This window comes from Erythrolamprus reginae, chromosome 3 (assembly GCF_031021105.1).
Source record: "Erythrolamprus reginae isolate rEryReg1 chromosome 3, rEryReg1.hap1, whole genome shotgun sequence".
NCBI lineage: Eukaryota > Metazoa > Chordata > Lepidosauria > Squamata > Dipsadidae > Erythrolamprus > Erythrolamprus reginae.
The window spans coordinates 164,481,866-164,506,239 of record NC_091952.1 but is presented as its reverse complement, the minus strand read 5'-3'; the positions used below and the strand labels follow the sequence as shown (position 1 = coordinate 164,506,239).

Genomic DNA, 24,374 nt, shown 5'->3' with positions numbered 1-24,374 from the left:
GAAGCTTCCTGAACTCCAGAGTGTAAAACATAGACAGCAGGCAAACTGGAAGTTTGGAAAATGTACTTCTGGTTTGCCTGTTGTGCTGGTTTTTTGTACTTTGGAGGGTTCAGGGAAGCAGCACAGGGGGGTGCACATGTGTGGGGCAGAGGGAAGGGGGTTGGGCTCACACACACCCTTTTGGCACACGAACCAAAAAAGGTTCACCATCACTGACCTACAGTACATGCCTTAAGTCTTCTAAAGTCTGATGACTTTGACTAAAAGCTTCAACTTAAAATATGAAGTACACCCCTTACGACAGTGATGCCAAACCTATGGCATACAGAGCCATATCTGCTGGCATGCATTCTGTTGCCCCAACTTCACTCCAACATGCTTGTTGGCTCGTACAGAGGCTCTGGGAGTTCGTTTTTGGCTTCTAGAGAGCCTCTGGGATGATGGGGGAAGGATTTTTTACCCTCTCCCAGCTCCAGGGAAGCCTTTGGACCCTGGGGAGGGCAAAACGAGCCTACTGGGCCCAGCAGAAGTTGGGAAACAGGCCATTTCCTGCCTCCAGAGGGCCTCGGGGGGGGGGGGCAGGAAAAGCTGTTTTTGCCCTCGCCAGGCATTGAATTATGGGTGTGGGCACTCACGCATACGCATTCCTATGGAGGAATCTTGAGATTGCAAAAGCAGTGCTAAGAATTGCAAGCAATTTAGTCATTGACCATTCTTAACTAGAATAATAGGTTTTACATACATACATGCACCAAATTTAGGTGCTGTTCATCTTTTTAAATTAATTTAAATTTATTTTTATTTGTCAAACAAGTATAGTATTATAGTACATATTAACATAACATAACATAAGTAAAATGTAGTAATAGAAAGAATAACTGTAGGACAGGGACATTAGGCACAAAAGTGCACTTATGCACGCCCGTTACAGACCTCTTAGAAGGTCTGTAATTGTAGATAATGTAAGGTTGAAGATTTTGGGGTTGGGGGAAGCAACAACAGAGTCAGGTAATGAGTTCCAGGTGGTGACAATGAAATCGTATTGGAGCAATTTACATTCAGTTTGTATCTATTACGTGCTCTTGTGTTGTTGTTGTTAAAGGTGATGTAGTCACTGACATGGAGTACATTATGATGTAAGATTTTATGAACAACAGTTAAATCAGTTCGGAGACGACGTAGTTGTAAATTTTCTAGATTTAGTATTTAAAGTCTGGAGGAGTAGGGTAATTTGTTACGTGAAGAGGTGTGAAGGACTCTTCTTGTGAAGTATTTCTGGACTCCCTGATTGTATTAATATATGATATGCAGTGTGGATTCCACACAGGTGAGCTGTATCTTGTTCATCTGAGGTGATTCTGAGTGGCTCAATTTTACTATTTAAAAAAATCATTAACCATAGTCCCTGCAGTCTCTGAGATTAAAATAAAAATGGTTTCTTTTAAAGTGTAGTTTCCTGTAGAGGAAAGCTAAACAACCTTGCTTTACTGCAGATACAATTTATTCCTTGGCATAAATTTTGAATGACTTAAACAATCTCCTGTTCCAGATTTTAGGAAGATCGGCCTGTGTTCATATTGGCAGACTGTTGTTTAAAAGAGGAGGGGGGATATTGGAAAGATAGGTAGAGGGAAGATACATTATAAAGAAATATCAGAAAAAGTGGGAGGAGAAGAATGATGTTAATACTTCTGTGTAAAATAGCTAATCTACAATGACATATTCTTACCTGTAGTGTAAGCCAGATGAAAAAAGTTGGGCCTAAGTAATTTTTTCATTTCATTAAATTGGCTTTGCACATTATCCTATTAGAATATGTTTTGTACAATCTGCAACAGATGTTTCTCATCCCTTTATTTAATCCATATAGGATCCTCTGAAGGTTGAAAAATGTAACATGCATGTACAAATGAGGTGGGTGGGTTACATCAAGATATATAAATTTAAAACTTATCTAAACATTTATCCAATTTACAGATCATTTCAAAGAGGAATACAACAACATTTGCAGAAGATTCTACCGGTTAAAGGAAAAGATACACCAAGTTCATCAGACTTCTCTGCAGAAGGCCTAAAGAATGAAAACTTGCAACTGCTTGTCCTTTATAATTTGGACTTGTATTTTTTATGAGATTCCTACTTTACTATCACCGAAGAGGACTAGTGTGTATTTGCAAGCTAAAAGGATAATGGGGCTGGCTAAAGATCAGGGAAAAGCAATGCATCGGACAAAGCGTGGATGGATGTGGAATCAATTTTTTTTACTGGAGGAATATACTGGTCCAGATACTCAATATGTGGGCAAGGTAAGCACTGCAACCAAAAGACCATTTAGAAACATGATAGAATTCATCTAGGGCTGGGATGAGCTATATGGTGGTGGGATTTCTCAGTAACATGGAATGTAGGCTTTATCTGGGAAGAAATGAGATTTCACACCTACCGGTAATAGTTTTGTAGATTATTCCTGTTTTAGTAGAGAATGGTCCTCTAATACTAGCATTTAAAGGGTTCTACAGAGGGATGCTAGGTAGATAGCTCTCCACTTATGACCACAGCTGAGCCCACAATTTTTGTTGCTAAGTGAGATCATTGTTAAAAGAGTTTTGTCTCGTTTTACAAACTTGTTAAATGAATCACTGCAGTTGAATTAGTAACATGGTTGTTAAGTGAATCTGTCTTCCCCACCGAATTTACTTGGCAGAAGGTTGCAAAATGGGATCGCATGATCCTGGGACACTGTAATCATCATACATATGAACCAGTTGAATTTTGATTGCCTGACCATGGGGATGCTGCAATGATCCTAAGTGAGAAAAACACTCCTAAATCACTTTATTCAGTGCTGTTGTAACTTTGAACGGTAACTAAATGAACTGTTGTAAATCAAAGATTATCTATATTCTTTTTTTAAAAAAAATCTTTATTGTTAGATTCCTCAGCAAAGTCACCAAAGATGGGAAAAACTTATAGAAATCAGAATTTATCCATTTTTATCACAGCATTAATTCAGCCTTTGAAGTCCAAAATGTACAGTTCCTACTAATTTGCAAAGTATAATTAGGAAGAAGGCTTTTAATCTAATCTGCAGTGAAGTCATGAACAATTTACTTAAGAAAGTGGAAGTTCTCATGTCACAGTTTTTTCCTGGGAATATAAAAATAGCTTAAATATAGTATAGCAGCCATGAATATAACATGCCAAGAATGGGGACTTGAAACTACCTACCAGTACTTGCTGAAGAATATGTTTATTCATTCATTTGTATGTGGTGAAGGCTAAGGTGGGAGAGAGATAGGGGAAAGATATATAAAATGTTTTCTCTGCAGTATTAATGTTATTTTAAAAATTAGAATCAGTTCTACCAATTGTTCTATCTGTATAAAAGTAGAATATCAAGCCAAATCGATATTATATTTGGATCAGAATATAATAGAACAGCATTAGACACATTTCAGTGGGTATCTGTAATATAAAAAGCATAGTTACCTTTATCTACTATACCTTAGTTCTGAAAGAAACAGCACTTAATTATCTCCTGCCATTGTAAGATATATTTGGGAGTTAATTCTCATTGGGATTGCATTAGATCTATGATAACTAAGCTCTTAGGCAACTTGAAAGAGCTGTAATTCTGGGGAAAAGACTTTCAGAGTTTAAAAGCAGTTTTTTTCTTTAAAAATGCAATTGATAGAGAAATAGTATTGTACAGAAGAAATACAAGTAAGAATGTGATGGATCTGAAGTTAATGAACCTAGCCACGCCTAAATAGCACATTATCTTGTCGTTAAATTTGAAATCACCTGCAGTTTCTATTATCTCTTTGCCAGTGACATTATATCCATGGGTAGAGAATACTTTTCAAAAGTTACAATTTTCACTGCTGGGGGAGGGCAGTACATACTTTTATTGGAGAAAATTCTTGGCTGAATTGGGAGTAGCATGTTGTCATGAGTACGTGATGGAGTCCAAATTCAGGACAGCTGTCTTGTCAGTATTAAGAGTTTTGAAACAGGACAAAAAAGCTGTGAAATTTGGAAAGTTTGGTGGGTAGGAAGAGGATTAAAATGGCTATTCCCTAGATATTGCCAGATATCTGTAGTTATGCAGATAGTTGCTTTGATGTGGCAGGATTCAGTCTATAAGTGAAGAACAGTAAAGAAAATAACTTAATTAACTCCTGTATCTTTCTTGGTTCTTGGATGTTGACATGGGCAATACAGTATATCATCTTATTAGCAATAGTATTATCAATAGCACTTAGTTTATATATTGCTTCACAGTGCTTTATAGCCCACTCTAAGTGGTTTTCAGAGTCAGCATATCTCCCCCAACAATCTGGCTCTTCATTTTACCCACCTCGGAAGGCTGGAAGGCTAAGTTAACCTTGACCCTGGTGAGATTTGAACTGGTGAACTACAGCCTTCAGTAAGCACAAGCAGCTTGCAGTACTGCACTCTAACCACTGCGCCACCAAGTCTCATAAGGCTCTCTTGTATTTTCATGAAGGGGAAGGGATATGAGTGTGGGTATTGTATTACCTTGTTGGATTATACTTCTATGCTTTTTGATCATTCACTCAAGCAATCTCAGTTTTTATGCTTCTAAATTGATTGTCTTCATTCTTGGCTTCAAAACATTAACAAGAAACATTGGGAAACAGAGATGGGCTGCTGCCGAAATGGCTAATTGTGCAAAAGCTCCGTGGCTCTGGAACGCAAGTGCGGGATTGAGCACAATTTTGCTTCCCGCACCTGTGCAGGTAGCAAAATCTCGCACAGGGACGTGATGCAGGGAAGCAAAAAAAAAACCCTTACCAAAAACCTGCATGCCTGTCCCTGTGCGAGATTTTGCTATCTGCACAGGTGCAGGAAGCAAAATTGTGCTCCATCCTGCACTTGTGCTCCAGAGCCGCAGAGCTGTGCACAATTAACCATTTTGGCAGCAGCCCATCTCTGGGAAAACATTAGCACAACAGAATTAGACTTTAATTCTTAGTCAACTTTTTCTTTTTCAACTGCATCAACAAAGTCAGATAAGATAATTGTTTTCATATATAAACAAGTGTCTCAATACAGTGGCCACTTTTATTGAGCACTGAATGAAAAATAAGAAGTAGAGGATGAGGCAGGGAGGCAGGAAGCTGGAGAAGACCAAACATGTCTCAGCAAACAACATGAAAGGTGAAAGTAAGTCCTTTAGCTGTTGTCCCTAAGTTACATCTTTCTATACTTCCCTTGGAATCCAGGTTTCAGGTCATGCTTTCAGGTTAAGGTCTGCCAATTGCTGTGTCTCCACAATCAGCCAATTGTTCCGGGCAAATTACACATTGAAGTTATGTAAGTTATATAACAATTGAGATCTTGGATATTTGTTTATCAGCTCCTTCAGGATGTCTGCCTCATGATGTTGCCTCTATCTCAGCTTACCATAGGTAGCCTGCCCAGTCTGCAAAAATCTTCTGTACCTATGAGGCTTCATATTTTTCTCCCTGCCTCGTAGATACGATAAGTCATAAACATCAGGCCCTTATAGTAAATTATTTTTTTTTCTAAAAAATGCGCTCAGTCATGCTAAAAAATAAACTGTAAATATCATGCAATGCTCTCCATAAATTGCACAATATTTGTGTGTGTATCCATCCACCCGTCCACCCGTCCACTCACACACACACATACCTTCATACATACATACATACATACATACATACATACATACATGCTTACATACATACATACACACACACACACACAATACATACATACATACACAATAATTTGTACACACACGCACATACTGTACACACACACATCTAACAATTTTACTGATAGGGTGAAATGATACATTGAGTTATTCTCTGGCTAGTGAGGAAGCATTGGCGTACATTTGCACCCATGCTCACTGGTTGGAAAAATAACTAGTTTTTTTTTAATCTTTTGTATCATCAAGACACATAAACATGGCTATAGATCTACTGTTTTGATATCCAAATAAGTCCATCCAGTCTAAGCAGCATGCATCAGATTTGGATCATTTTAAAATGAATTGGGAGACAGACCATCTAGTTCTTTGCTCAAAAAGATAAAAAAAGGAATGGATCTCCTTCATTCTTCTTCTTTTTTTGGTTCATGTGCATTTTCCCTCATCACCGTAATCATGAATCTTAATTTCCTATTTACCGTCTTAAACTATCACATTGATGAATTTTAAGGCTGAATGCTTCTGTTATACCTGAGCACTGACTTCATTTACTTTTTCCTAAAGAAAGCCTCCAGCCATAACTAAATAAATAGAAGCAATGAAATCTGTATACTGTACATTAATGTGCTTTGAATGAAACAATTTATTTCTCAATTAAACATTGACAACAATATTGGTCTTATATTCACTTTCATTCTTGAGTCACTTGTTCTTACAAGAGATCATCATTACTATCCTGTTCATTGTTACTATATAGCTATCATGAAGTTAGTATAGTTTCTCTACAGCTAGAGTTCAATAAGCATAGACCCTAGATCACAATCAATTATATGAGGCCCAGCATATAACAACTTAGTTTCTTTATCATAGCTACTAAAACAGCTAACACTAATATAAAATAATGCAACATAAAATGCTTAATTGTACAGTAGTTTTGTAAAATTAAAGAGAAATAAAAAGCTGAAATTAAAAGTCCTCGGAGAGGGATGGAATACAAATATAATAATAATAATAATAATAATAATAATAATAATAATAATAATAATAATAATAAAATAATCTAAAATTAAAGGGAATAAAATACATTTAATTCTAAATATATTTCTATGAAGAGGGGCGGCATATAAATCCAATGAATGAATGAATGAATGAATGAATGAATGAATAAATGAATAAACAAACAAACAAACAACAAACAAACAAATAAATGGGATGAAGTATTGCTGAGGTAATATTGTCAATAAATATTAATAATTCATGATAGAAATGGCACATAATCACTGTCATAATAATAAATAATATGGTACCATCTAAAATTATACATACACTGTTCCCTCGATTTTCATGGGGGATGCATTCTGAGACCACCTGTGAAAGTCGAACATCCATGAAATAGAGATGCTTCCTTTCTTCCTCCCCCTCCCTCCTCCATTCCTGGCAATCTGGGGGCTTTGCTGTGCTGTAGGGCACAGGTGGTGACGGCAGAGGCTGGAGTGGAGGCAGCGCATCTCAGCTGCTCAATGGCCGCAAATACCTGCTACTGCTGCTGCTGCCGCCGCCAATTTTGCTGCTGCCAGGCCCCTCAGCTGTTTGGCAGCTCACAGGACCTCTGCCGCTGCTGCTGCTGCTGAAGATCTTGCCACCGCCGGGCCTCTCAGCTGTCTGGCGGCCCATGTGTCTTCTGTCAGTCGCGGCAGCATCAGGAGGCGCAATTGGGCAGTGGCGGCCAACACGTGGGCCACCAGACAGCTGAGAGGCCCGGCGGAGAAATCGGCAGCTGCAAAATTGGTGGTGGCCGCAGCGGGCGGCAATAAGGCTTGGCTTTAAGCCTTATGGAGGGGTTGGGGGGGATCCCACCAATCACTTTGGAAGATGCGAGCCGGAAAAGCCCTAAATTTAAAGGGCATCAATCCCATTTGTTCATGCCAAGCTGACATTTCTCACAGCTGCCTTCTCAAGAAAAATGGCATCGCCGGCAGAGAAGTGCTCCTTTTACAAAGCCTGTGGTGGGTGCTGCGCCGTCTCACCTCCGGGTGAGGCGGCACCTGCGTCCCAGGCTGAAGAGAGGAAGAAAAGGGTGGTCGAGGGTCGCTTGGTCTGATTTCCCTCATGAAGAAATAAAAAGCTGCTTGAACCCTTGCCTCGAACTCCTCCAAGCGCTTCTTTGCAAAGTGCTGTATCTATTACACACCAACGCCCCAGCAGCTCGGCACCCTGAAAGCAGAAAAGCAGCTCCCGGGATATCCCTCTGGTTTGCCTGTCATTGTTAGGATGCTGACCAGCCCAAACCGTCGGCCCCCTTTGCTGCTGCAGGCGGGTAGTTGCCCATCCATCGGGCTGTCTTGTGCCTCCAGATCTGGAGGCTCGCCCATGGCCACTGAGGGCTCCTCCCTAAATGGGGTCAGTGCCGAAAGAAAACAGGTCCAACGAGGGGGCTGAGCCTTGGCCGCCGCTGCCCAGATTGCACCTCCTGCCACCGCCGAGGCCAACAGAAGACACATGGTCTACCAAACAGCTGAGGGGCCCTGAGGTGGCAAAATTGTCAACAGCAAAATTGGCAGCAGCAGGTGGCAGTAAGGCTCTTCAAGTGGAGTGTACCAACGCTCCGAGAATTAAAGGGGAAGGATCGGGAGGCTGGGGTGGAAGCGGAGCTTTTATTTAAAGACAGCTTCTTTAAATACATTTTAAAGAAAACACGGGTTTTCTATTTATTTATTTATTTATTTATTTAGTTTTTGAAAATCCATGGTATAGGCTTTCCGTGAAAGTAGAACCCACGAAAGTCGAGGGACCACTGTAATTCCTTTCTTTCAAGAATTGACTCAGATGTTGTTTTGCTCAAATAGAAATTGTGAAAAAAGAGTGAGTTTAATATATAAGACATGACAAGATGGAGAAAAATAGTATAACAACGGTGTAATGTGGGCTGCTGCTGGAATGGTTTCCCATGGGGAAACAAAAAACCTTCCCAAAACACGCCCGCATGAGCGTCCCTGTGTGAGATTTTGCTACCTGCACAGGTGCAGGAAGCAAAATTGTGCTCGATCCCAAACTCACGCTCCAGAGTCATGGAGCTGCATGCAATTAGCCATTCCAGAAGCTGCCCATCTCTGGATGAAATGCTTATTGAAGTATTTAAGTGGAGTGTATGGAATTTCAGCTTATAATATTTAATTTAAGTTTTAGAAAGCAACTATATTAAAACTTTTATCTCATGGTATCCATGATGAAGTGAAGAAAATTATATTGTACAGTGATCCCTCACCACAGCGCGGTTCACCTTTTGCAGCTTCAGCGCATCATGGGTTTTTCGGCAGCACACTCTTTTGACATACCCCCAATCCTAAACCAGCCACTTTTGCTGAGGGGGGAATTAAAAGACCCCAACTGCAATGGGGCAGAGTGGGATACCTCAGGTGCAGGAAGATGGAGAGCTGGTGCTGGGCATGAAAAACTCGCTGCAGCCCTTTTGATGCACTGGGAAGCAGCTGGGACCACCTTGTTTCCTCTTTCTGGAAGCCAGACAGAGCTGGAGGACTGGTGTCCATGGCCACTCTAAACCCGCTGCCACTGCTGCCATCCTGCCCAGCATAAGCAGCGGCAGCAGGCGCATTGGCGCCTGCATGGCTGTGAAAATGAAGGTGGCATCTCACGAGGGCGAAGAAGGCTTGGAGCTGCTCCCGGACTTTGTGCAGCTGCTGGGGTTCGGCGGTGGGTCCGCAACCGGCAGACAGACAGGACTTGAACCGAGTAAAGCGGGGTGATTCAACAAAGCAAGTTGCTTCTTGTAGGAAAGCTGTCGCTGCCACCCCCTCCTCCCCCTCGGGATTTGGCAGTGGCCTCCTTGGATAATGCCACCTTGCCCCTGATCCTAAAGAAGCTGCTTCCACTGAGGGTGGAATTAAAAGGCCCCAATTGCAACAGAGCAGAGGCCACCTTCTTCCCAGCCCACCACCTGGCCAGCCCTCCCCAAACGGCATATGAGACACCCGGATGTGATTCCCTACAGGGAGCGCCAGCAAGAGCCATGCCCGCCACCTGCAAAATGCTCCTCCACAAAATAGGTAAAGCAGCAATTGCACCTAGCCTTCTTCCATCCTCCCTGCTTTACCTGGCTTCCCCTTACCTGCTCTGAAGTGGACCCTTCCCTCTGACGTGTCTCTCTCTCATCCGTGTCACCTTTTTAATTTATTTTTTTAATTTATTATTATTCCCTTCTCTCCTGGTTTAAGGCACAGGTAAAAATGAGCACTGGGCAAGGGGCAGGTGGCGGAGGGGCAAGCGGCATCGATGGGAGAGGTCCCCATGCTTTTTACATTTTGTTTATGGTATATTTACATTGTAAATACAGTGTCCCTACTTCACAGATTTTCGTTTATCGTCCTGGAACGGAACACCCATGATAAATGAGGGATCACTGTATCCCTTCTTTATATAACTATAAAAATATGAAGAGTTTTTCTTTTCAAAACAGCCCAAATAGAGGAAACTCTGGGGGGGGGGGGGGGGGCAGTATAGCATCTGAAGGTTGAAATGCACATAAATGTTATGGTAGCATAAATATGTCTTTTAAATATACAAAGAAATATGAATAGGACCATTACAACATTGAGTTTTCATCAAGTAGAGACAATATTGAGGCACTATGCAATGTAGAATGGTTGAAAAATGTGAGTCAGTTGAGAAATGCAAGTGGTGTAAAATTACGTTACAATTTTAGAAATTTTACTACTAATTCTAAATTCCAAAGTATAACAGCCCAAATGAAGTCACAGAAAGGATATATCTACCCATATCTTGGCTGATCTCTGGATAGTGACAACCTAAGCAACCTAGAATTAAGGAGAAATTTCTAACAGTGAGAACAATTAACCAATGGAACAGTTTGCGTCCAGAAGTTGTGGGTGCTTCATTACTGGAGGTTTTTTAAGAATAAGAATGGACAGCCGTTTGCTGAAATGGTATAAGGCAGTGATGGCTAATCATTTTTTCCTCGGGTGCGGAAAGAGCATGTGCGCACGCTATTGCACATGCATGAGTGCCCACACCCATAATTCAATTATTGGGGAAGGCGAAAACACCTTACCATGCTCCCCAGAGGCCCTCTGGAGGCAGGAAACAGCCTGTTTCCCAACTTCTGGTGGGCCCAGTAGTCTTGTGTTTCACCTTTCCTGGGCTCCAAAGGGTTCCCTGGAGCCAGGGGATGATAAAAACATCCTCCCACATCCTCCCAGAGGCACTCTGGAAGCCAAAAATGCCCTTCTAGAGCCTCTGTTCAAGCCCAAAATCAGCTGTCCGGCACACACATACATTGGAGCTGAGCTAGGGCAGCAACTCACATGTCAACAGATATGGCTCTGCATGCCACCTGTGGCAACCATGCCATAGGTTGGCCATTACTGGTATAGGGTTTCCTGTTTGAGCACGGGGGTTGGACTAGACCTCCAAGGACCCTTCCAATTCTGTTCTCTATGTATATGTAGACAAGGACCCTTCCAATTCTGTTCTCTATGTATATGTAGACAAGGACCCTTCCAATTCTGTTCTCTATGTATATGTAGACAAGGACCCTTCCAATTCTGTTCTCTATGTATATGTAGACAAGGACCCTTCCAATTCTGTTCTCTATGTATATGTAGACAAGGACCCTTCCAATTCTGTTCTCTATGTATATGTAGACAAGGACCCTTCCAATTCTGTTCTCTATGTATATGTAGACAAGGACCCTTCCATTTCTGTTCTCTATGTATATGTAGACAAGGACCCTTCCAATTCTGTTCTCTATGTATATGTAGACAAGGACCCTTCCAATTCTGTTCTCTATGTATATGTAGACAAGGACCCTTCCAATTCTGTTCTCTATGTATATGTAGACAAGGACCCTTCCAATTCTGTTCTCTATGTATATGTAGACAAGGACCCTTCCAATTCTATTCTCTATGTATATGTAGACAAGAAATAATTTTCTTACTGTATATTTTTTCCAAGCAGGATATTTTTAAAAAATATTGGAAATATTTTTACTTATATAAAATAGAAAGAATCAAGCGCCAGTTATTAGATCCATTTCAATGAGCACCAGATATCCTGCGGCTGTTGTATAACTATCATGAGAACCATTTTTATTTTAATGTGGTTATTATGTGCATTTTATTGCACAGTCAGCCAGATATTTAGATTAGATTTAGCATTTTTATCTATTACCTAATGAATCCTTTCCAAGATCCTGGGACACAAAGAAGCTGTTATTTAACAATATTAAAGATATAATCACAAAATATGAGCTGTTCAAAGTAAAGCTGTACTTGCAATTAACAGATAGTGATTTGCCAATACTAAAGGTGCTCAATTAATGATCCAGATGTTTTTGGGATTATACTCAAGGTGCCTGTTACCATTGGCATTACCTTTGCCTTTTTTGGCCATAGAGGTTGTTGTTGTTGTTGTTGTTGTTGTTGTTGTTATTATTATTATTATTATTATTATTATTATTATTATTATTATTATTTATTAGATTTGTATGCCGCCCCTCTCTGTAGACTCGGGGTGGCTCACAGCAATGATAAAAACAATATATAATGACAAATCTAATAGTTAAACTCTAAAATAACAATAATACATTTAAAAAGTCTAAAAAACAAGAAACCCCAGTATATAAAAAACATACATACAGTCATATCACGCACAGAAAACTACATAGGCAGGGGGAGATGTTTCAGTTCCCCCACGCTTGACAACAGAGGTGGGTTTTAAGGAGTTTACGAAAGGTAAGGAGGATAGGGGCAGTTCTAATCTCTGGAGGGAGCTGATTCTAGAGGGTTGGAGCCACCACAGAGAAGGTTCTTCCTCTGGGTCCCGCCAAACGACATTGTTTAGTTGACGGGACCCGGAGGAGACCAACTCTGTGGGACCTAACCGGTTGCTGGGATTCGTGCGGCAGAAGGCGGTCTCGTAGATACCCTGGTCCGGTGCCATGAAGGGCTTTATAGGTGATGACCAACACTTTGAATTGTGACCGGAAACTGATAGGCACCCAATGCAGACTGTGGAGTGTTGGAGTAACATGGGCATATTTAGGAAAGCCCATGATTGCTCTCGCAGCTGCATTCTGCACGATCTGAAGTTTCCAAACATTTCATTTGCAGGTCTTTGTATTTTGTGATTTTTTCTAGTTCTTTCTCTTCTCTTCTGCTGTCTTCAGGTACTGACATACCCACTATCCAAACTATTTTTTGTCTTTCTGTTGTTAACTCTGGGGTGTTATATAGCAGTGGTGGCAAACCTTTAGAGCATAGTGTGCATGTGCCGGAGCACCAGAAACCCAAAGACTGGAATTTTAGAGGGAATTTTAAGGCCATTCTAACAAAAAAAAAAAAATCACTTTTTTTTTCATGGCCAATTTTCTCTGCATGCCATTTTTTTCTTTATAAGCGCCAAATTTCCAAAATTAGGTTTGGGTCATGACTAAATTGGTTTGCAACCAAAGTTATGGAACAAATTATGGTCTTGGCCAGATATTCTACTATATGGCAGATTTATCTCTTAGACATTGCCTGATCTTATTTGTTTACTTTTGATGTGATTTCTTCTTATTCTTTTAAAATATACTGGTAATGTTTTCCTTGCCATGTCTATTCTCTATTCTTCATTTGATACTTTGTATACGTCAGTGCAGTCTCAAATATTCTTCCAATTCTCTTTTTACTTTTCAGCTGTCTAGTGTACTTGCAACATTCCATCCCACCTTTGCCCCTGTTAAGTCTGTCAATATTGCCGTAGGGATAAAAATCATGATTTAGTGTCATTAATTTTCTGGTCTTCCTATTCAGGGCTTTTATTTCTGCTTGGGTCCAGTTCACTATTCCAGCTATATATGTATTGACTGAAATTGTGCCCGTGAAATTGTTTGATGGCATATTCTCCATTGAGTTTGTACTTTAAAATCCTTTATCACTGTCATGATGTATTTACTTCTAATCTTTTTGATATCATGTGCTTAATGCTGCTTTGATATCATGTGCTTGATGCTGTTATGGTTCATCACAGTCAGACAGATGTTCAGACTGGGCTGGCATTGTTGTCTGATCACCAAATCTTCCCAAGGACCTAGAATAGGCAAATGTGAATGTTTGATGGTGTTACAGATATTGTTGCAGGATGTAAGTTGTTTCAAGTAAATTTGCCATTTGAAATTGACAGATGATGAATTTGTTAATGCTAATGATGCTCAAATTGTTTTGGGATTGCACTCTATTTGCCCATTACTAACTTTACTTTCTTTTTCCACAGTTATTCTATTTCCGTTTGAAGGTTGTTGTATTTTGTAATTTTTCAGTTCTTTCTCTTCTATCTCTAGGTACTGCCACATCCACTAATCAAACTTATTTCTTTCTTATTGACAGCTATAAATCGGAGTGACAGCTTCTTATCTGTTTGGATTCTAAAATCACAGAGCACTTTAGCTTCTTCATTTTCTATGACTTTCTCCATTTTATGGTGACACCAGTTCTTGCTTGTACGCAAATGTTGTATGCTAACTGCTCCATTTCCAAGTGTCTCATTTGCAAACAGATAAAGTTTCGAGTTTTGTCATTTCTCCATCTGGGCAAAAAGTGTTTGGGTGTCTATGGGGCACTTGGGAATGGATAAAATGATGGAGACATGAAGCTTTGTCTGGCTGCAAATGGAATGATTTGAAACAGAGTGATTAGCTCCATTTCAAAGTTCTCTATTTGCAAGCAGGCAAAGCTTCATGTCCTTCTGGGCGAAAAGGGCATGGTGGAGCCAAAAGAGGTGGAGACATGGGGGGATGCAGGTGATCCCAATGTGCTGCCCTCTCTGTCTTATAGTCCCTTGACTTTTCCAGAGCCATGCTGAGCAGGTACCTGTGCAGGACATCAGAATCATCTGCCTCCACTCCCCCATGCTTCTGCCTCAGCCTTCTGCCAGTGCCACTATGGCAGCCTTCCACACTTTGAGCCTCCAGTGAGCCAAGCAGCTGCACAGCATGTTGGGATCACCTGTCTTTCCCCCTGTGTTGGCCTCCACACTTAGACTTATTTGCACTGAGCCAATGGGCTGGTGGTCTGGGCTGCTGCCAGACACTGTCAGCCCCCATGTGCTCTCGACCTCTTGTGCTGGCCATCCCCAACTCCCGGGCTTATTTTTGGGGAAGGGCCAACCCCTCCCAAAAAACAGGCTAGGACTTATTTGGGGGGGGGGGTTGTCTTAGTTTTGGGGAAACACAATAGTATACTAGCTTCACTATTCTTCAGGTTTTCTTCTACTGCCCTTTTTGGTTCTTCACTGTCTGATTTGCTTTCAGCATTCCAAACCCACCCATTTTCCTTCGTATGTAAAATAGATGTTAAAATCTTTTTCACTCTCATGATGCATTCACTTCTAATCTTCTTGTCTTCACTGTGCTTGACACTGTTAATATTGATATGATTATTATTTTTAGCTTTCAGGAAGATGACATATTTTTTTACAAGTTCCCTGATGCCAAAGAACTGCTACTCATTATTGTTTGTTGCAAGTTTTCAGATGATGTATTTTTTTCTCACTGGACATTAAGAAGAAAACTGATTTTCCTGTCTTCTGTATAGGTAATTTTATCATCAAGGTGGCTGCTGATTGCTGTCATGAAGGGGAAACAAAGATACTGAGTGCAGTTACAAAAGAAAGTTGTAGCAGAGATAACAGATGTTTTATATCTGAAATAAGCTTAAATGAGGACTATGAATAGGTTAAAAAACCTGTTGAGGTTTGTGAACATTTAATTACAATTGTCATTGTCATCTCAATTGAGAGGTTGGAGCTGTGATGACCCAGAGGATGGCACTAAAGCGACACAACCAGAAAACAGGTCTAACTCCATTTTATTGCTCCAAGTTTGCCACCAAACATCTCTATATTTACTACAAGTCCTGTAGCAAAGTTCTCACACATACCTTCAACAGCCTCTGACTGTGAGTAGTCCAGTAAGCAAGGTTTGCAAAGCAGTAACCAAGGCAAGAAGTCAGTTAGCATGGTTAAGAAAGTAGTAACCAAAGCAAGAAATTCTGCGAAGCAGGCAAACTGGGCAAGCAGCACATTAATCTCCAGTATTGGCAAGTGCACATGAGGATCCACAGATTCCACAGTTGTTCCCAGCAAATGACCCTCCCATTGGCATCTCATTATATCTCAGTCCCCAAATGTATGTTGTGAAGGGTGGTGGGGCACTCTCCTCCCTTGCAGCCAATTCAGTCTGTGTTGTTCTCACCTTCGCTCTTCTCTTCATGTTCTAGGATCAGGAGGGGGATGGTCCTTGCTCACCACCTGAGCTCTGTCTCTCATGTTCATCTAGCCCCTGTTCCTCCCTATCTACAAGCTGTTCTGATCCTGAAATACCTTGGCCTTCCCCATTTTACTCTGTAGCCATTGGAGCCACTGCCTCAATATCTGCCGGCTCAGGGTCCAGCTTGCCCCATAGATTCAGGATCCAATGGGGACATGACAAAGTGTGTGCTTTCTGCAGGATGCCTTCTGTCCCCTCACTGTTGAGCACAGATACAGGCTTTTTTGGAGTTGTCTGTACTGTCTGCATCTCAAACTTGAAGCACCAATGGTTCCTCTAGTCAAAGTTGACCTGGATGACTAAAAATATCTAGACATTTAATTCCAATGTGTTCAATTTGCCTTTCTGTAAATGACCTTGCAATGATACCATATAACCACATTGCTTTCTTATCCAAAGAGAAGTGGAAAATATCAAAGTATTCCTTTTCCACTTCCTAAGCTTTTCCCAAACAAACAGATGAAAATTTCAGTGCATTAACATATTTCTCTGTGGCATAAGCTACACGACTTACTAAATACACAAATTATCTAATATAATGCATTGGAATTCAGTGCACATCTCCAAGAGATACATGGTTACCAGGGAAGGGCTACCAAAACTTTTACTACCAGACTGTGGACGTGGCTTATTCATTTTCTTTCAACATCTTTCAGTGCAAATTGGGTGCTCTGGGGTGGAGATCCATTTTCGTTACCCCATTGCGCCCCCCTCCCTCCAGGCAGTAGCCCACCCCTGATGGTTACTAAGGCAGTTAGTTGTACCAAACATGCAAAGGCACCTATTTGTAATATAAATGTGAAATAGCTGCTAAGTAAAAAAAAATACAATTTAAATTCAGCTTTACAACTTAAGAATCAAAGATTGGACTTTTAAGAGCAAAAATAGTTCTCACCAGCTGTATGCAGTAGGCCCCCCCCCCCCATGTTGTTATATCTGGTTTTCTTCTTTTCTTTTATCCTCTTTTGAAGTAGTTCACCTGTTCTGCCAAATCCTTCTTGAATAAAGTATCACACAAAAGTCTCAATCATCCCTCATAGACATTGAGGCATAACATCAAATCAGTACATGGCAGATCATTCTGTAGTGACAAAACATGGTTTGAGGGCTTGCTGAGACTTTATAACTAGTGGCCTTGAAAGGAAATGAAACAGCGTCAACAAGCAGTATCAAAAACAAGTCTTCGCTCATTCTTAGAAATGCCTGGTACTTCTACTATTACACTTGCCCCACAAGTAATTTTCAGCTTTAGTTCTAGAATAAAACTGAAAGGCAAGCACAGCTTTTCCCAGAAATAAAATGCTCTCTTCTCCTGTCAAAATGACTCATGCATAAATACCATTTGTTATGTTTCAGTCATGTCCTTTCACATTTTTGCTTGTTTTAGTCAATTTACCTGGCTGCATGCTTTGCAACGGCAACTCAAGATGATTATCATAACATGAAAAATAAAAAATAAAAAAACATTCCCCACAATTAATAATGTTCATCACAATCACTTGACAAAATTGCCATCAGTCAGTTGCAAAAGGGAGATTTACTTAGAATAGCCTACATTCTTTAATACCATCAAACATCTGCCTATACCAGGACCATATGGAAAGACTTGATAAGTGGATAAAAATGTCAGATTCAGTCTAAATATCTGGATGATTATGCAACCAGGGGTGGATTGCTCTTCCTGCTGCTACCGGTGCACTGCGCGTGCATGAGGATTCTCGTGTGCATGTGTATGCATCCCTAGCGTGATTTTGCTTCTGCGCATGTGCAGGAAGCAAAAACGCACCAAAAACCTGTGAGGCGATGCGTATGAGATGTTGGTGATTTTTGGATTCTGCACATGCACAGAAGCAAAAAATCACCGAAATCTCTCGTGCGCATCCCCTCACGAGATTTTGCTTCTGTGCATGTGCAGAAAGCAAAAAATAAGAAAAAATAAGAAAAAAGATGGCGGCGCCCATAGAATTGGCACCAGAGCAGTCACACATAAACTGCACAATCTGGTGGCTGCTACCGATGTGCAGTCACCTACCGCACCAGTAGCAGCCCAACATTGTATGCAACTAACCATAATATAAATAGGAGCACTTGAGGAAAACTACAAGGGTCACTACAATAACATCCATATCATGAGTCTTCAGCCTCCCAACACCCCATCTGGGAAAACATCTATGTTTTTGGATTCCAGCAGAATTAGGGCTGGGCAGATATGTTGATGTCAGCCTTTTTAAGTAGGCCAGATTGAGAAAATGACTCCACATGTTTCACTGAAACTATATTTATTGTTATAAGTGATAGTAATTGAATCTTGAAATCTTGGGTGCCTTTATCCTTTCCTTCCTCTTTATATAGGATGTTAAACTCAAGGCTCGGTGCCCAGATCTGGTTCATGGAGTGCTTACATCTGGCTCACAGAGCCACCCTGGAAACAGTGAAGGACTAGCCCATAGTGCCTCTTCTAGTGACAATGGAGCTTGTGTGGGCACGGGTTTGTTTTCCACAACAAAGTGTAGGAAGTCACACCACAAGTTTTTTGGTCATTATGCCATCAAAATTCAGGGCTGTGCTCAGAAGGATCCAAGAGTCTTAAAAATGGTTTTATGGTGATACAGGGAGAGAGTAATGTGAGAATTATGCCAGCCAACAAACTATCGCAAAATGTTCATTTATGAAAGTCAAAATAGCTAGCATTTCTGCTACTATCACAAACCACATTAAATTATCTAGGAACTAGGGGAACTGTGGCTGTAAGACTTTTGCAGCAGAGGCGGAGTAACGACACGGACACAAGAGCTGGATTTAAAATGGGTCATTTTATTAATTAATTTGCATAATTTATTTAAATAAATTAGCATAAATTAACTATAACCCTAACAAGGACCTGCAGGGTTAAACAATTACTTTCGGGGCGGAAAATGATGTCAGAAAAACTTCTGGGGCAACTTATGGGCATAGCTCCATGCTGATCCAGGTGAGGGGCCACGCCCTCACCTGACTCACTGCCATGCACCTGAATGTGGGAGGTCTCGCCGTCTATCCCATACAAGGGGAAAGAAATGGGCGGGACCCAAAGACAGGTTCCCCCCAATTGCTCAGGTTGCTTCCACCATGAGCCTTTGGAGAGAACCTGTCAATCATCCCCAAAGATGCCAACGGAGAACACGCAGTTGTTAAACACCACCCAGTTTTCCGCCCCTAAACTGCCTACCCAAATGACCAAAGGTAAGCCAATTAGCCTAAATGGGGGGCGAAGCACCCCCTAACCGCCTTTCCGTCACCGCAGTGTGAAATAGGTGAAAAAACGGTCACAGAAAATACCGCAACCGCCAAAAATTCCTCTTCGGCCCCCCTAAGGGTGACCCCCTTGGCACACTGAAAGATAGGGAGGGCAGGTGGGTGTTCGCTTCATCGTCATCCCTGGAGCCTGACCAGCCCTTTTATAGGGCTGCAGGCTCTGCCCCTGGATGATGTCACTGGGAAGGCCAAAGCCTCCTAGGAGCTGGCCGAGATCTCATGAAATCTCAAGAGATCTCGGCCAAAAACAAGATGGCGGCTGCGCCGAGGGTTGTGTATCCCTGGCCCTGCAGCAAAACGGGCCGGGGATAAAGTCACCGGCCAGGTATTCTTATGACAATGGCATGTGAGGGTGCACTACAACCTTCTACTAATGGTCTGGTTACTGCTGGTTTGCTCAGGGATGCACTGCAGGCACACTTTATGCATGTGCATCTCCATTCACAGTACGATAAAAGTTTCTGTGCATGGGCAGAATCAAAAAACAAGATGGCACTGCCTATGGTGCTTCTGAAGGAAACATTGCAGGCCTAGATCATTGCCAGTTCCTGTGACCCAGGCTGTCAACTTACTACCAGTTCTATAGAACGGTCCAGACTAGTAGGAACCCACCTCTGATCTGGACAATGCTTTGAAAATCACTGCTTCAAAATGATTGCAATAAGGCTGTGAGGACGTGAAAATATAAAGAAACAATGCCTAACATCTCTTTCAGTGGCCTACCTAAAGATATTATTTTATTTATTCATATACCTTTCTTTTTAAGTACTAGCATCATAAATATTTAAATAATCATGTAATCCATGGTGATGGCTTCCTTTTTAAAAGAACATTAAAAATAAGATGGAGAAGAAAAATATATTTTTTTGATAAACAATAGCAAGAAGACATTGTCCTTAGGACTAGGTTGATACATCCAAATCTAATCTATCCTACTGTTCATAGGTAGGACACACACACTTATGTGCATACACATTAATACTACCTTTGAGCAATCTTTGATTACTTACTTCTTTAGTAAGTAATATTCAATGGCAAGGTTCTTTTAATCCTAGAAATTATATTTGATGGCTGATATCATAACTATCAGCCACTGATATTTTTTTCCTCTATCAAATTATTTAATTGTCTTTTAATTTGCTTGTGGTTAAATTGCTTGCTGCTCATCCCCAATGTAATGTCAATGTAATAGGTGTAACAATGAAGCCAGAAACTTTATTTATTTTTCATTAGAGTTGGAAGGGACCTTGCAGGTCATCTAGTCCAACCTCCTGCCCAAGCAGGAGACCATACACCACCCCAGACAAATGGCAGTCCAATTTATTTAATTGTCTCCTCTTGAAAGTGTCGAGTGTTGGAGTGTTTACAATCTCTGCTGGCAAACCATTCCACTGGTTGATCGCTCTCACCATCAGAAAGTTCCTCTTTATTTCGAGGTTGAATCTCTCTTTGGTCAGCTTCCATCTATTGTTCCTTGTCTGGCTTCCTGCTGCTTTTGAAAACAGCCTGACCCCCTCCTCTCTGTGGCAGCCCCTCAAGTATTGAAAGACCACTATCATGTCTCCCCTGGTCCTTCTCTTCGCTAGACTGTCTATGCCCAGTTCCTGCAACCTGTCTTTGTTATGTTTTAGTTTCCAGTCCCTTTATCATCTTGGTTGCTGTCTTCTGCACTTTCTCTAAAGTTTAAATGTCTTTTTTGTAGAGTGGTGACTAGAGCTGAATGCAGTATTCTAGGTGTGGTCTAACTAGGGCTTTCTAGAATGGTATTAGTACCTCTCTAGTCCTGGAATGCATTCCTCTGTTAATACAGTTTAGGACTCTGTTGGCTTTTTTGGCCGCCTCTGCACATTGCTGAGTCTTGTTTAGTTGGCTGTCCACCAACTCTAATATCTCTCTCACAATCACTAATGTTGAGTGGGGTTTCACCCAGTTTGTATGTATGTCTTAGGTTTTTCTTACCTAAGTGTAGGATTTTACTTTTTTAGAAACATAGAAACATAGAAGTCTGACGGCAGAAAAAGACCTCCTGGTCCATCTAGTCTGCCCTTATACTATTTTCTGTATTTTATCTTAGGATGGATATATGTTTATCCCAGGCATGTTTAAATTCAGTTACTGTGGATTTATCTACAACGTCTGCTGGAAGTTTGTTCCAAGGATCTACTACTCTTTCAGTAAAATAATATTTTCTCATGTTGCTTTTGATCTTTCCCCCAACTAACTTCAGATTGTGTCCCCTTGTTCTTGTGTTCACTTTCCTTTTTCTACGTTGAACTTCATTTTGTTTGTTTGAGCCCACTGTAGAAGTCTGTCAAGATAACATCTTTATCTTGAGCCTGTCCTCTGGGATGTTGGCTACTCCTACCAGGTTGGTGTCACCTGCAAATTTGATTAGTTCCCCCTCTATTCCATCGTCCAGGTTGTTAATGAATATATTGAAAGGTACTTGGCCTAGGGCTGAACCTTGTGGTACCACACTGCTTACTTCTTTCTATGTGGACTTTGACCCACTAAGGACTACTTGCTGGGTTTGGTTGGTCACCCAGTTGTTAATCCATCTGATTGTGTTGTTGTCTATCCCACTTTTTTTCTAATTTGCGAAGTAGTAGTTTGTGGTTCACTTTGTCGAATGCTTTTCTGAAGTCTAGGTATGCTAAGTCCACTGCATTTCACTGGTCTATTAATTTGGTCACAGTGTTAGAGAATGAAATGAGGTTGGTTTGGCATGATGTGTTCCTGACAAACACATGTTGGTTGTTGGCTGTTATTATCTTGTTTGTTTCTAAGTGGTGGCAGATCTGTTTCTTGATTATTTTTGTAGTATATTACCAGGTATTGATGTCACACTGATTGGTCTGTAATTACCTGGGTCTGGGGTTTTTTGGCCTTTTTTCTAGATGGGGACCACGTCAGCTCATTTCCAATCTTTTGGTAGTTCTCCTGTGTTCCAAGATTTTTGGAAGGTGTGGTACAATGGTTCTGCAATGGCATCTGCCAATTCCTTTAGGACTCTGGGGTGTATGCCATCTGGTACTGGTGGTTTGGGAGTTCTTTTCTTTATCATGGTGGCTTCTGGTGGTGCTGTCTTAATATGATTTTCTTCCTGGTGTTTCTTTGTCAGTTGCCTATTTGTTTTCTTCTATTGGGAGTCCTTGGTATTGGTTGCTTGTAGTCGGGAGTCTTCTATTAACAAACTTTTCTTTCTGGTAGCTTCCCATATTTCTGCAACATCTTTCTATGCCAGAAAATGGTGATCAAGTCAAAAAGCAAACAGGGATTTCCTATCCCTTTTCAAAAATAATGTAGCATAGAAATGTCTCAATAAACTTCTGGGGTGAAGATAACAACAAAATATAAATTACTATGCACGTCAATGAAACTTACTGAGAAAGTTTAGGATTTATGAATAAAAACACAAAAATAAAGCTATGGAACTCCTAGGTCAGTGATGGTAAACCTTTTTTCCCCCTTTAGTGCCAAAAGTGCATATACATGCCCAGTGCATATATATGCTCAGTCTCCTGTGCATCCATGTATGACCCCTATACTGCCCCATCCCCCCATGCATGCACATATGACTCCTTTCCCGTTTCCTCAACTTCTATTGGGCCTGGGCATGTTTTTCACCTTCCCCAGGCTCCAAAGGCTTTCTTGGAGCATGGGGAGGTTGAAACCCCCACCCCTACTCCTCAATGGTCCTCTGAAGGCTGAAAATTCTTTCCCAGAGCCTCTGTGTGAGCTGAAAATCAACTAGCCAGCCTGCACATGCACACTGGAGCTGAACTAGGGTAACTGTGTACTGGCAGATATGGCTCTGATTGCCACCTGTGGCATGCATGCCATAGGTTCACCATCACGGTCCTAGGTGGTTATTCCCTAAATATAGATGGAACAGAATTGAATAGAAAAAACAGGATAAAATGGAATGGAAGAGAAGCTAGGCTTTTACATGTGCAGGGGCCACAAGCGCACAAGCTGTTGAAAACATGGTGTGGCCACAGGCATTCAAAAAACAAGCACTCTTTCTGTCTGGAGGCAACCCAGTCAAATCATTTATGGTGGAAATAAGCTAGAGATAAGCATCCCAGGTCTCCTCCCATGAAGCAAATGTTTCAAAAATAAAAGGTCCAGCATTGGTACAAGACATGGTGTTAGCTAGCAGGTGGCAGAGTAAAACAGAATTAAGTCCAAGTCCAATTAGGAACAAGCAAAGAAAGCTAGCTACTTACAGGAAGGCAGACAGCAACTTAAATAGCCAGCTGGAAACTAACTAGGATATGGCTCAATTGAGCAAAATGCCTCAATTGAGCAAAATGTCATCTAAAGCCAACAGCGTTTGGAAGGAGCTGAAGGGAGGGACAAATAGCAGGAGGAGGATCAATTGGACACGCACAGGTCAACAATCACCTTCGTTGCCAGTATTATGTGCTGAACAAGCTCCAAGGTAGAAAAGTTCTCACTTTATTATAGCAATAAAAACACATAAAAACAAACCCAATGCATACAGGCTAACACAAGGAGTGTGTGTAAACCCTCCTACAACTCCTATTATAACAAGCTATCATTACTGAGCAGCCAATCAGTGAGGTAAGCTTTCCCGCTGTTTTAGAAAGCCTACAGCTGTGCTCCCTGCTGTTGCTGGGGACACAACAAATCCAAATTGTTATTGTCATTGTGGGGGTAAGATAGACTGGAGTACTTTATGAAAGTTTCAGAAAATCTGAGGAAAGGGGCACAAGGAGCCTAGAGGTTACCTGGCTCATTGATTAATGTAATAAATGCTTCATACCAGATTTGAAAGCTGTTTATTTTTGTCCTTGGTCCAGTTTGTAAAATTATAGCTTCTGGGGGTAGATTTGGAGTGTGTGATCAGAAAGCTTAGCAGATTTGTGACTTTGTCAGTTTCTATCATGTTATAATATATTGATTTAATGCTAACTGTTTGCTTCTGTTTTTTGCTTCTGTTCAGAAAGTTGATTTTGAAATACCCACACAAGTCTTTTTAGGAGCCTATTGAACACTTTGATCTTTTATATC

The 24,374-nt window shown here is 41.1% G+C and overlaps 1 protein-coding gene across 3 annotated transcripts in view; it reads left to right on the top strand.

Annotated features, from left to right (window-relative positions):
• Positions 1 to 2,037: 2,037 nt before the first annotated feature.
• Positions 2,038 to 24,374, top strand: part of CDH9 (cadherin 9) — a 124,331-nt gene continuing 101,994 nt past the window's right edge. Inside the window, exon 1 of one of the 3 annotated variants that reach the window (XM_070749085.1) lies at positions 2,038 to 2,306. In XM_070749085.1, coding sequence (XP_070605186.1) covers positions 2,079 to 2,306 — 228 coding nt within the window. In that variant the 5' untranslated portion in view covers positions 2,038 to 2,078. The remainder of the gene's footprint in view (positions 2,307 to 24,374) is intronic. The other 2 variants (XM_070749086.1, XM_070749087.1) reach the window with 2 other exon arrangements.